This window comes from Poecilia latipinna, unplaced genomic scaffold (assembly GCF_001443285.1).
Source record: "Poecilia latipinna isolate Pla-1442-1.1 unplaced genomic scaffold, P_latipinna-1.0 Scaffold258, whole genome shotgun sequence".
NCBI classification, from domain to species: Eukaryota; Metazoa; Chordata; class Actinopteri; order Cyprinodontiformes; family Poeciliidae; genus Poecilia; species Poecilia latipinna.
The window spans coordinates 115243-127341 of NW_015112874.1; the positions used below are offsets into that span (position 1 = coordinate 115243).

The following is a 12099-nucleotide window of genomic DNA, read 5'->3' on the forward strand; positions in this document are numbered from 1 at the left end:
AGAAAATAGAGTAATGGTTTCTATCATAAAGAGATATTGTACACCCCTGCCTCAGGGTAAATTAGGCAGAATGGATGAAAGAGGTGGGGAGGGGGGCTCTGGAGAACCTGGGAGCAGCAGGCCTCTGCCACTTGGATTGTCCCTCTGGTAATCCCTGGATTTCCTGGGCTGAGACAGAGGTAGACCAGGCACAGCGAAGGACTTAGTGAGTGAGGGATAAAAAGAGAAAGGAAGCCGGAGGAGAAGAAAATGAGGCAGAGGAAAAACAGAAATGGCGCTCCAAACATTAGTGTTGCAATTTCTGCATTATGTGGTTTTGTATGCAGGTATTGCTCTAAGAGGACTGCGGTGCTTGTAACTATTTGCACATGTGTGAGTGTGTGTGTGTGTGTGTGTGCGTTGTTGTTGTTGTTGTGTGTGTTTTTGATAGTGTGTTTGAGCGTACTGAGAAGTAACAAGGATAGAAAATTGGAAGAAAACAGATGTGCAGATGTCATGAGCTGAAAAGGCTTCTTACTTTTAAAACAAATCAAAACAAGTATAGAAAGAATAAAAAATAAAAATCTGCAAAACTATTTTGGAATTGCTTTGACACCAGGGGAACACTTCAGACTGACTTTTGCCTTTAAATTCGATCATGTTTCCCAGTTCCTTCAAAATCAAAACAAATAACATTGAGTTCTGAGTGGCTGACAGAAAAGATATTGCATGAAATAAACCAGATAGTTTCGAAGTTCTGACACCATCGTGTTATGATATACTCAAGGTGCCTTTAAGAGCTTGTGAAGAGGAAGGTCAGACCGCAGCAAGCTTAAACGCTTTTACCACCGCTATTTTGTGTGTAGACAGTAAAAATACAAAACAAATCGGATGGAAAAGTATTTTCTTATGAGTTAATTTACGACCCTGTCCTGTGGCTGTACATTGGAAAGCACAATCTCAAACACACACTCTCCTGGTAACTACCTCCTTTGGGGCTCCTCTGTGGGGAACAGAGATGAGATATCGCACTTCTTCTATTCTTGGGTTGCCCAGGATGTTATTTCAACTCCCTACCTCCTTCCCTTCAGTCACCCCTGGGTGTTGTGAACCCGGTGCCTTCATGTAGTCCGTATAGCTGAAGCCCAGAGGGAAGGCCGGTTAGACCCAGAGGAGCTCAGTAGTGTGTGTTTTGGGTCAGAGGTCCAGCTCTTCTCTTTCTCAGGCGGTGAAACACAAGTGGCTCTCGGGGAAACGAGAGTGTTTGAGGAGAAAGAAGCACCATGAGACTGTTTTCTTTATCGAAGGCTGATTAAATAACCAAAGCAAAGTGCTGCAGAGAGAGCGCGAGCACAATTTCAACCACTTTTTTTTTAATTTAAAGATATTATAGATTTCTGTTAAAAAAATAAACATAAAGGATTGAGAGAAGACCCCAAAACACTATTGCCGCAGAGTTGTGTTGAGTGTTCTTTCTTTAGAGCACAGAAAGTAAGATATTATTTCTCTTACTGTTTCATATTTCAAATTTCTGTGTTAACTTATCTCTAAAATATTTATTCTCGTATGCAGAATTGAGAGAGGGACTGAAATCAGGATATGTTTATGAACAAAGAGATTAAGACAAGGAACACAAAGGAGTGATGAGAAATGAAGTTATGGAGAAATTTAAAGTAGAGTTAGATTATAAAACAATGTCCCAGGCCTTTGACGTCTCAGAGAGCGCCTGTACAATCCACCACTTGAAAATGGAAAACAAAAACATGGCAAAACTGCTAATCCAGTCAGTCATGATTTCCACATAAACTGAAAGACCAGCAAACAGAGCATCAATTAGAGAAGCAGCCAGGAGACCTATGGTGGATTCACAGCGTAGGCGGCAGAATCTGCAGACAGGACTTCAACCCTGCAAAAGTGAGACCTCTATGGAGAAGCTGCAGCAAGAAAGGTTTTGTTGGAAGAAAGTTATACAAAGCTCTGTTTGCAGTTTGCCACAAGTCATAAGGGTGACACAGCAAACATGTGGAAAGCGCTTCTCTAGTCAGATGAGAAAAACAACACTTCAAAAACACGAAATGTACCAGTGGGACCAAGGAGACATCCAATATGCATGCCCTAATATGTCTTTGGTTTTGTTCTTGGTTTCTGTTGTGCATGTGCTTCACTTTTGTTGTTTTAGATTAGTGAAAAGCTTTGAAGCCCATAATAAATTATTTACTATAGTCGCAAGCTTTTTATTTTTTTTTATTTTATCACTCTCTCTCTCTTTCTCTCTTGTTCAAATACTCACAGAGGCAGAAATCTGTTTATTCCTGCACCTCATCAGCTCATTTAATGCGCATAACTCAAAATTTCAACTCACCTAATGCTAATTTGAGGTAACAGCCAGGATTCAATGTACTTTGAGGTCAGTTGCTATGATACACACTCATGTTAATCCATGACATTCCTCCTATACTTCTGGATTTTATTCATCTCCCCCTCTGCCCAGCCCTTATTTCTGTTTTCTTTCCAGCTCACACTAATGAATTTTTGGAGTGCTGCGTTTTGATTGCAGCTTCCAAGACCGTCCATGTGCCCTTCTACTTCCAGCTTTGTTCTTATAAACCTTTTTAATTTATTTTACAATCGGAGTTTCTCACGCATGGATAAAATCATTTTGAAAAAATAACAAATCAGAGGCAGGAAAACATCTTGTTGCAACTATTTACGATCCAAAACGTCCATTTTTGTTAATGTGACCAGGTCTGTTGGCTAAAGAGTTTGTCACTTTAGCAAGGAAGCATCCAAACTGCCAGTCAGCACACATTCACATGTTCAGATGCATGCTGGCAAACAAAGAGTAATATTTGCACTTCTTAAACCTCCTTTCTTCTTTGCCTCCCGTTCGGCGACTGACGGGCTCCCTCATTCTGGCCCCCGCAAACTTTGTCACCATGGTTGCAACTGCATAGATGTTCTTTTCCCAGGAGACAGACAATATTGAAATAACAGCTCCCTTGACGACACAGCCGTCCGTCTGTGTACTCGCTGTCATGTCTGTTGTGTCCCAGCAGAGTTTACCACGTAAGAGAAACTACTGAAGCTGTCAGGGCTACAATAATCCTGGCGATTATTGCAGTATTTGCTTTGTCAGCTCCTGACCAAGAGTCTGCCCAGAGTCTGATGCACTGTTTCCCTTGGAAAACCCTGAAGACGTAGAGGTAGTAACCCAGCGCTGCAGCAGCATCAGTAGATCCTCAAGAGTCCACCTAGCAGTGTTAGCGTCTCTGGGTTTGTCATCCGGCTGCAATGTTACCATGAGTAAAGGTTATGAAACCCGATCAGATGGAAATAGAAACTAAATAGGGTGGATAGTGACATCCTAAAGCCGCTTCCTAGTTTAAAACTGTTTGATGCAAAGATCTGAGTGACGGATAGCAACACAAAGAATCCTTCTGAGGTTGCTTGCCTCTGGCAAAGCAACAGTGAGTGACATACTGCACATTGCCAAAAAATATTCATTCTTCTTTAACGTTTTCATATTTAGTCGTGTTACAACCACAAACTCCAGCATATTTCATTGGGATGTATTTTAGGTAGACAAGCCCCGAGCTGTGCTTTATAGAACAGTTTCCACTACAGTTTCACATAAATGTCTCTTGAATTGGACCTGAAGACTACATTTTGTTTCCAAATTTCTCTTTGCACAAAAAAAAAAAAGCTCAAACTCAATGATCTTCAGTTCTAAAGTCTTGCCTGGATTTAGATCTAGTTGGCTGAATGGTACAATGAATTTAAATAGCTGACTGAGTCGCTTCACGACTCAATTGTTTGACTGTGTTGTGCAGAACCAGAGAAACATCCAAAGCATGGAGGACACCGGTTCTTGAGGTCTGATAGTGGACATCACTTCTTTTTCCTACAATAATCTTACTATCCACATCCAGGAGTTTTCCATTCCCTGCTGTTGACGAGCATCTCCACAGCATGATGCTGCCAATACCATGGTTTTTAGGAGGGCGTTCTAAAAACCATGGTATTTGCAGAGGACAAAGATGCACTTTGTCCTCTGCAAAGTGCATCTTTGCAGAGGACAAAAAGTTGGATTTTTGTCTCATCTGACCAAAACACATTTATATATTTTCAGTTTAGCTACAGTCTGTCTATTTCTGGGTGGCAGACTGAACAGTGATCTATAAGAAGCTCAGAGCTTGGGAAATACAAGCTCCATATTTACCTTAACGTTTAAACATGGATATGCACTATTTACCAATGAGGTGACTTCTGGGGGAAATTGGTTGCACTGGATTTTATTTATCGGTATAACACTAAAGTGTGTTGAATACGAATGTAAACAAAACAAAACGGAAAATTCAATGCTTTTCTTTGTACTTTTTTTCCACAGTTTTATGTTTAACCATCATATAAATGAAAAAAAAAATACATTCACATTTGTGTTTGCAACATGATGTGGTTTGTAAAAGTTCAAAAGGTTTTAAAAAATGTGGAGGGTATATGAAAAATAGCAGAAAGGCAGCAGGGATTAGTAAATGATGGACATTCAGCAGCTATGGAAGCTATAGAATAGAAAAAAAAAGGTTTAATGAAACAAAAAGATGGGGAGATAGGAGCTTCACGGGGCAAAAGCTTAGAACTTGGTTCTTGTTATCCCAGCGGAAAGGTTGTGCAGAGTTTAAACCTGTAATGTGAACAGTATTGGGATATATGACTGGGAAAACACAGCTTTCTGAATTGCGACCCAGAATTTGACCTCAATCAGTCGTGCATTTTAATATCGCATTTTAATATCGCGATTACACCATGTTGTAGGTATTGGTGGCACTGTTCTTAAATGGTTCCAGTCTTACCTGGAGGACAGAACATTTTCAGTGAATATTAGTGACTCTGAGTCATCTGCTGCTTCAATGCCATATGGTGTCCCGCAGGGCTCAATTCTGGGCCCACTGCTTTTCTCTCTTTATTTACTGCCTCTGGGTTCTATCTTCAGGAAACATGGGATTTCATTTCATTGTTATGCTGACGATTGCCAGATTTATTTGCCCCTGAAGCAGAAGGATGTCCATTCCATCAAACATCTCCTGGCATGTCTAGGTGATATTAAAGCTTGGTTGGCCTTGAACTTTTTAAATTTTAATGAAAGGAAAACAGAGGTGATGGTGTTTGGACCCAGTGGCTCCTGTGAGTCCTCCTCTGTTGACCTGGGACCCTTGGAGGTTTATTTTAAACCTGTTATTACAGATCTTGGTTTTAAGGTGGACAGTGATTTCAAATTGGACAGCCAAATCAGAGCCGTGGTTAAGTCCAGCTTTTATCATTTAAGGCGATTGGCGTCAGTGAAATCTTTTCTTTCCAGGCAGCATTTTGAAACAGTGATCCACGCTTTTATTTCAACTCGATTGGATTACTGTAACTCACTTTATCTGGGAGTCAGTCAGTCGCTGCTCTCACGTCTGCAGCTAGTACAAAATGCTGCTGCACGACTTTTGACAGGAACTCGAAAGAGAGAGCATGTGACCCCTGTCCTGGCCTCACTTCACTGGCTGCCTGTATATTTTAGGATTCATTTTAAAATTCTTATGTTTGTTTTTAAATCACTGCATAATCTTGCCCCGGCTTACCTCTCTGAGCTTCTTCACCTCTATATACCCTATCGGTATCTCAGGTCCACAGATCAGCTGCTCTTGGGGGTACCGAGATCAAGAAGGAAGCTCAGAGGGGACAGGGCTTTCTCTGTCATGGGCCCCAAGTTATGGGCCCATAACTTGCCTTTGCAGGTTAGAGAGGACCCTTCACTGTCCACTTTTAAAGCTCGTCTTAAAATCCATCTATTTTACTTGGCTTTCAACTCCAGCGGGATCTAGTTTTAAATTGTATGTTGGTTGGTTTGGTTTTAAACAGTAAGAGTTTTTATTTTTTCATGTTTATTTATTTATTTATTTATTTATTTATTTATTTATTTATTTATTTATTTATTGTTGTGTTTTAATGTACAGTACTTTGTATCAGCTGTGGTTGTTTTAAGGTGCTTTATAAATAAAGTTGGTACGGTGTGGTGCAGCTGCTTCGGCCTTTAGCTGCTCCTCAAATCAGTCGAGAACGCTAATACCAATGTCCTCTCAGTCATATTTTCCCAATTCAGGATTTCTTTGTGATAATTAAAATCATAGACACAGATCAGGCAGGTTTAGAAAAAAATATGTATCTGCTGAAGCTCAATGCAGAAAGAAAATACAATCTCCACCTGATGTACCTCTGGTTTCTGTAAGAGAGCTTTACGATGATTGACAACTTGGCCTTGGCTCCCTGGCCAGTCAGGGGAGGCGTGGGACTGTGGAGCGTGTGAGTGAGGAGGTTAACCCCTGGTGTCGAAGACAGCTGTGGAGTTTTTTTTGGCCGAGTGGCGGCTGCACGCTATAAATTCTTTCTAAAGAGGGTTTACTTCTGATTTTAATGAGTGCTGTAAATTTATTACACGCTAGTACTGGAGAACACGAAGAGGGATTATATTTAGAAGGCCTCTCTCTTTCTTCACCCTCTTCTTTCTATAGCCATTCTATTCTTCCTGCAAGAACCTGCAATAGCTTACAATGGCGAAGTGGAAGAAAAATAACACTCCATCATTAAAAAGAGCAGCATTAAGCAAAGTCAAATTGTTGTGTTGGAAGGTAATTACTTCATCAAAAGCATAACTGCAGTGTTGCTTTGATTCTTTCATGCGTGTTTCAGAAATCCTTTGATCTTATGTGGCAACCAGTCGGCTATGAAAAACGCCTGGATGGACATAGCTCCTCCTCGGAGCTGTAGTATCCAACCTTCTCAACGTCCGCCTCACAAAGCAGCATCTCCCTCACTCAGCTCCTTCAGACTAGCCAGCAGCAATTAGCAAACATCTGGTGGAATTACACATCTGCTGAGCTCATTATAAGAGCTGCTTCTTAGTACAATGCTGGTACATAACAACTGACGATAACAGTTTCTTGACTGCTATAAAATAGTGCTATGTTCCGGCAAAACATGTATTGCTGCCCATTTGATGGTTCAAAAGCAGTAATAGCCCATAGTGACTGAAAAACCCACAGCTCAGGTGAAATCTGTTGACAGGACAACCAATTTATACAAGTGGGGAAAAAAATGCTTTGCTCATTTCACACTTGTATTTTGCTTTTTAGTGTGACATTCCTTTACTTTAATTGCTTTGTCTGCAGGTTTTGTTTGCATTGAATCAGACGCTGTTGCAGCATGAGGGTGTCCGAGCGGGCAGCTTGCAAGGATCCTACACCACGGAAGATCTCATCACACACTACAACTGTGGAGATCTTAACTCTATCATCTTCAACCATGACACCTCACAGGTTTGTTGCATCACTCTGGAGCTAATTTATCAAGATAAAGTGCAGTGTGCTGCTTGTTCTTGAGTTCATTTGTTCTGCAGAACAACCAAAACTGTTTAAATCTTCTGGGTTTTCTGGAGTTTCACCGTAGAGCATAAAAAAATCCACCTTTTAAATACAATACAAATGATCTGATGCCACTACTTTATCTTTCCTATACATACAAAACTAGATATTATCTTCCACATTTTGCCACTTACAAAGCTGTAAGTTGTCCAACAGCAACATGCTCCAACAAAACCTTTCCTTTAAATGTGTAAAGGTTCTGGCACAGTATTCTGTCAGATAGCAAAGTGCTTTAATGCTAGGACTGAAGTGGACTGCAGCCCTGATAACAGCTCACCCAGAAGCCAAGAAGAAGTCGTTATAACATTCATCATCAGTAAACCTATAAATTAGTTTAATTTTCTGCAGATGCTTGGCAAAGCTTGTTTAGTTTTATGCACTGAGGCAGTGTTTCCACCAAGTTTAACATCAGCAAAGACTTTTGTTGAAATGTTGCATGCCGCTGTTAATCAGCTCTTGAGTGCTTCAGCTTTGGAAACTGATTTAGTGCAAAACTTAAGGATCGTTTCTGTACTTTGTGCTCCATTCTTTTCTGTTTTAAAACGCATGTAATTATTTTCATACCCCCTTCTCTACATAAAATAATGGACTCTGGCCTGCAGTCTGCCTACAGACTGTAGTTTTGTCAGTAATTCAAATAATAATAATAATAGTGATATAATTCAACTATTTTAAAATGGTTCAACAAAGGATGTGAGTTTTGTTTGTATAAATTGTCCGTACTTATCTACTTAAAACTAGAGTTTAGTAAAACAATTCTGTTTTCCTGTTTACAGATGCAGCTCAGGCAGCCTTACAAAACTATACTTTGCGATGTTTTGAGCCATCGATATCAGATTACGAGTTCTTAACCTGAACACTAAGTGTTCTCTATATGACGAGCACCAGCTATTTTTAGCCTTAAAGCATCTGCCTCAGTGTTACAAAACACAAATCTGTCAAGACTCTGCATTTAAGTTGGCATAAATCTCTTCCCTGCTCCTCTGCCATTACATAATCATCACCTCAAACATTTAGGCTTACCCATCCGTTCCACAAATCTGCAAAACTGCCACATTAATCCTACTCAACCTCGGGTTACTTGATAGTCTGACACTTTAATAGCTCTGAATGTAACTAAAAACTCATCATCTCACCTCTCGCTGACACTGACTCAGCTCCTTTGCTGAAAGCTACCATCACCATTTCCTTAGAGCTGTCAAAAGGCTATTCAGCCCATAACGTATGTACATAAATGCTAGACCTCCACATGCTAGAGCCGTGCCGGTTATACAAAAAGGCCGTTTTGTAGGACTGAACTGTCAATGTCCCTCACAGACCCTAAAGTTCCAGGCCACACATCATGCAACCTCAACTCAAAAGTTTACATACAGACTCTTAATCATTTACACAGTAGAGACACATAAGGTGTGCACACCATGCCTCTATTCTCATGCTAAATTACAACAAACACGCATATTTTTATTATTCCCGTCTCTCCTGCTCACGTTATGCTCATCCAGCTCTTCACTGAGGAGACCATTAAGAGAACATTAGCCTTTAGTTTCACCTGCAGACATAGCTTCAGCTGTATCCATTAGTATATGGCAGCAGTTTGCCCCTGCTCCATGTGTCATAATAAAATACACCAACATTCCCGAGCATTTGGTTAAGCAATCAGATACCCGACTGCAGAGAACTGTTGTAGCACGGTGATCTACGACAGGTTTGGGCCTCTGGACTTACCATGCCGTTTTTTAAAACAGATCGGTCCAGAGGCCTCCAACAACCATAATACTCTCTCCAAACTCCGTTTCAACTTAAAAGAGAGAAGTTGATGCTGAACTGCGGTCCACTGTTAAGCAAATGCACTACAACATCTGACATCTACTAATAAATTATATTATGGCAGAAGAAATGTTGAAGGGCAGAAATATGAAAGCGAGTATATCACTATTTTTTTTATTTCTTTCCGATTTGTGTTTGGCTTGGTAGCGTACAAAAATTCTAATCATTTGTGTCTGGAGTTGAGAAACGCATAAAAAACCCCATCAAAGTATAAAAGCAGTTGAGACATTACAAATGAAACATCAAACTCTGGCATCAACGCACAATAAAATGCTCCCCCAAGAAAAAGAAAGTAGCATTAGTAAAGTCTACAAAAGGAAGGCGAGTTCATGGATGACTATTTATGCAATTTTTCAGTGATTAGGAGGCAGACAGGAGAAATATTTTAAGGGCAATAGCTCGGAGACATAGCAAGCTGGCACAATACCCAGGGTTTTAAAAGTGTGACAAACCCAGTGTGCCTGTCATTTGCCACAGTGGAGAGTGACCACATGAGAAATGTCGCTTCAAAAAGCAGAAACTGCATTGCAATGTTCGCTCTAATTTTGACTTTCATGGTTAAACGAGAGGCAGTGCTTAGCGGGAGTTAGGAGTCCCTGGAGTCACTATTGTGGTGACAAGGTTGAGCAGCACAGTGCTGACCATTATGTCTAATTGTAAATCCATTCATCACTATCATATAAGTTGTTAGAAAAACGTAGCAGCTACCTTAACCCTAATGGAAGCAGAAGATAATTTCACTTTTCAACTTGTAATAAGTTCAGTCCTGAAGGTTCTCCCGAATACATTCAAACTGGAAATCCATCAACTCAGGTTTCTTATAACATTTTGTTTTGTATTTTAACTCATTTCAAGCTATTGCTGTGATTAAAAAAAAAAAAAAAGCAGTCAAAATTCTGAGAAACAATCTGAAACAATTTGATAAATGGCCTCTACTTCTGTAGTGCGATATCAAGTCTGAGGACTTCAAAGCATTTTCCACGACAATCAACAATTCACCCATTCACTCACTAACGGTGGAAAGCTACAAAGTAGCCACAGCTGCCCTGTGGGAGACTGATGTAGGTTGCCATTCATTCGGCACCACTGAGCCCTCTGACCACAGTCGGCAGGGAAAGTGGATGAAACGATGATATGCTTGAAACAGGCAACCAGCTGGTTACAGGACAAACCCCCGAGACATCACAAATACCACTCTAATGGTGAGGCAGCATGTTTAAGACCCACTATAATTTAATAAAGTGATCATTGGATGTCAACAGACATTTTACACTGTCAGAGGACAGATGCGAAGTGAAAACCACAGAATAACAATGTGTTTTACAATCAGCTAATGCCTGCATTCACCTTGATGTTGCAGTTGTCTTAATGTTCACCCACTTCTCGTGAGTTTTATTTCTTCAATAAGAAAAGAGCAGAAAACATTTTGAAAAGGAGAACTGAATAGAAAATATTAGGAATAAAACCAAAGAAAAGACCTTAGGAATGAAGTAAACTGCTGTATAACAGGAAACAAAAAAAGAGGGGAGGTATAATTCCAATAGAAGGGGTTTTGGAGGGTTATATCACCGTTTCCCTACATTTCCTGTCTGGGTTGGAACATTGGACAGTAAATGGTCTTTCACTGGATAACCTTCTGCATTCACTGCTGCAATCGCACCATGAAAGAAAACATAATTTGTAGCCACAAAGCTCCGTTCATTCAGCCGAGTTAATACATCTTTTCGACATATTTCATGTCAGACCAAATTTAATTATATTTTTAAACATTGGGATATGTGGCCTTCTCTGAACCAGTTTCACCTCCCCCAATAAAACACAAGCAGGTGCAATTGATTTTATCTTCCTTATACATTAAAATATATTAAGCTATTTTTTTCTTTTCTTTTTTTTAATGAAGTTCTACAAAGGCATGCAAAAAGATTTCAATAGTAAATCAACATAAAAATCAATAAAAACAAATTGCTGTATATTTTACAATTGAACAAAAAGCATCCGGGCCTTACGCAAAACAAAGGACTGGAACAGAAACAACTCAAAGGAGAGAGGGGAAATGAGTGAGACCCACATTTTGACTTGATGCTCAAATACCTTGTGATAATAAATCCTTCCATATATTTACAAACCATTCAGTATGAAATATACACACACATTTAGCCACCATTTTCAGCCATTATTCAGTCCCTTGTCAACCTGTAACTCACTTGTTGACAGCAAAGCAATGCATGTTCTGCATGTGTCTCCTTGTCACTCTCTAATATAACCCAGATAAACACATCTGTTCAACACAGGACACAAACATCGATTCTCTCGCCAAACTCTCAGTCATTTCATTTCTTCCACAGCAGAACAGAAGACGGCAGAGTGGGTTTTCTCATGTGACCTCTTTATACTTGTTCACATTAACATGCATCTTTAGGGATTTCTTTTAAGAAGTGAGTATAGCGAGTATGCTCCCTGGATGCACAATTATAGTCGGTCAATCAGAAGTGTTTTAGGCTACATTTGACCAAATTGTTTTTGCAGCACAAATATCAAGATACTAGCACCATGCTGCAGGACAAACTGGCAAGTTAACACTTACAGATTTTCACCAAGGTGGTGTGCTTTATTAATAACAGTATTTTTATTTGGAAGAGTAGTAAATGAATAATTAAAGGTGAGGCCCTTTAGTGTATAAAAATCAGCCTAGAAAAATGTCAATAGAGTGCGGATTTTAAGTCATTGGGTAATGTAATGCCCCGGGTCAAAAGGCATGCACTAAGGCTGTCTGCTCCTCTCTTCCAGCATCTGTGAGCATTTGATGCCGAAGGCATCTGTGATTTGTTTTGTG

The 12099-nt window shown here is 40.0% G+C and overlaps 1 protein-coding gene across 1 annotated transcript in view; it reads left to right on the top strand.

Annotated features, from left to right (window-relative positions):
- The window catches only part of trabd2b (TraB domain containing 2B), a 93680-nt gene that overhangs the window by 43086 nt on the left and 38495 nt on the right, over window positions 1–12099 (top strand). Inside the window, exon 3 of the mRNA XM_015033138.1 lies at window positions 7188–7334. Within this exon, the coding sequence (XP_014888624.1) occupies window positions 7188–7334 (147 nt within the window). The remainder of the gene's footprint in view (window positions 1–7187; window positions 7335–12099) is intronic.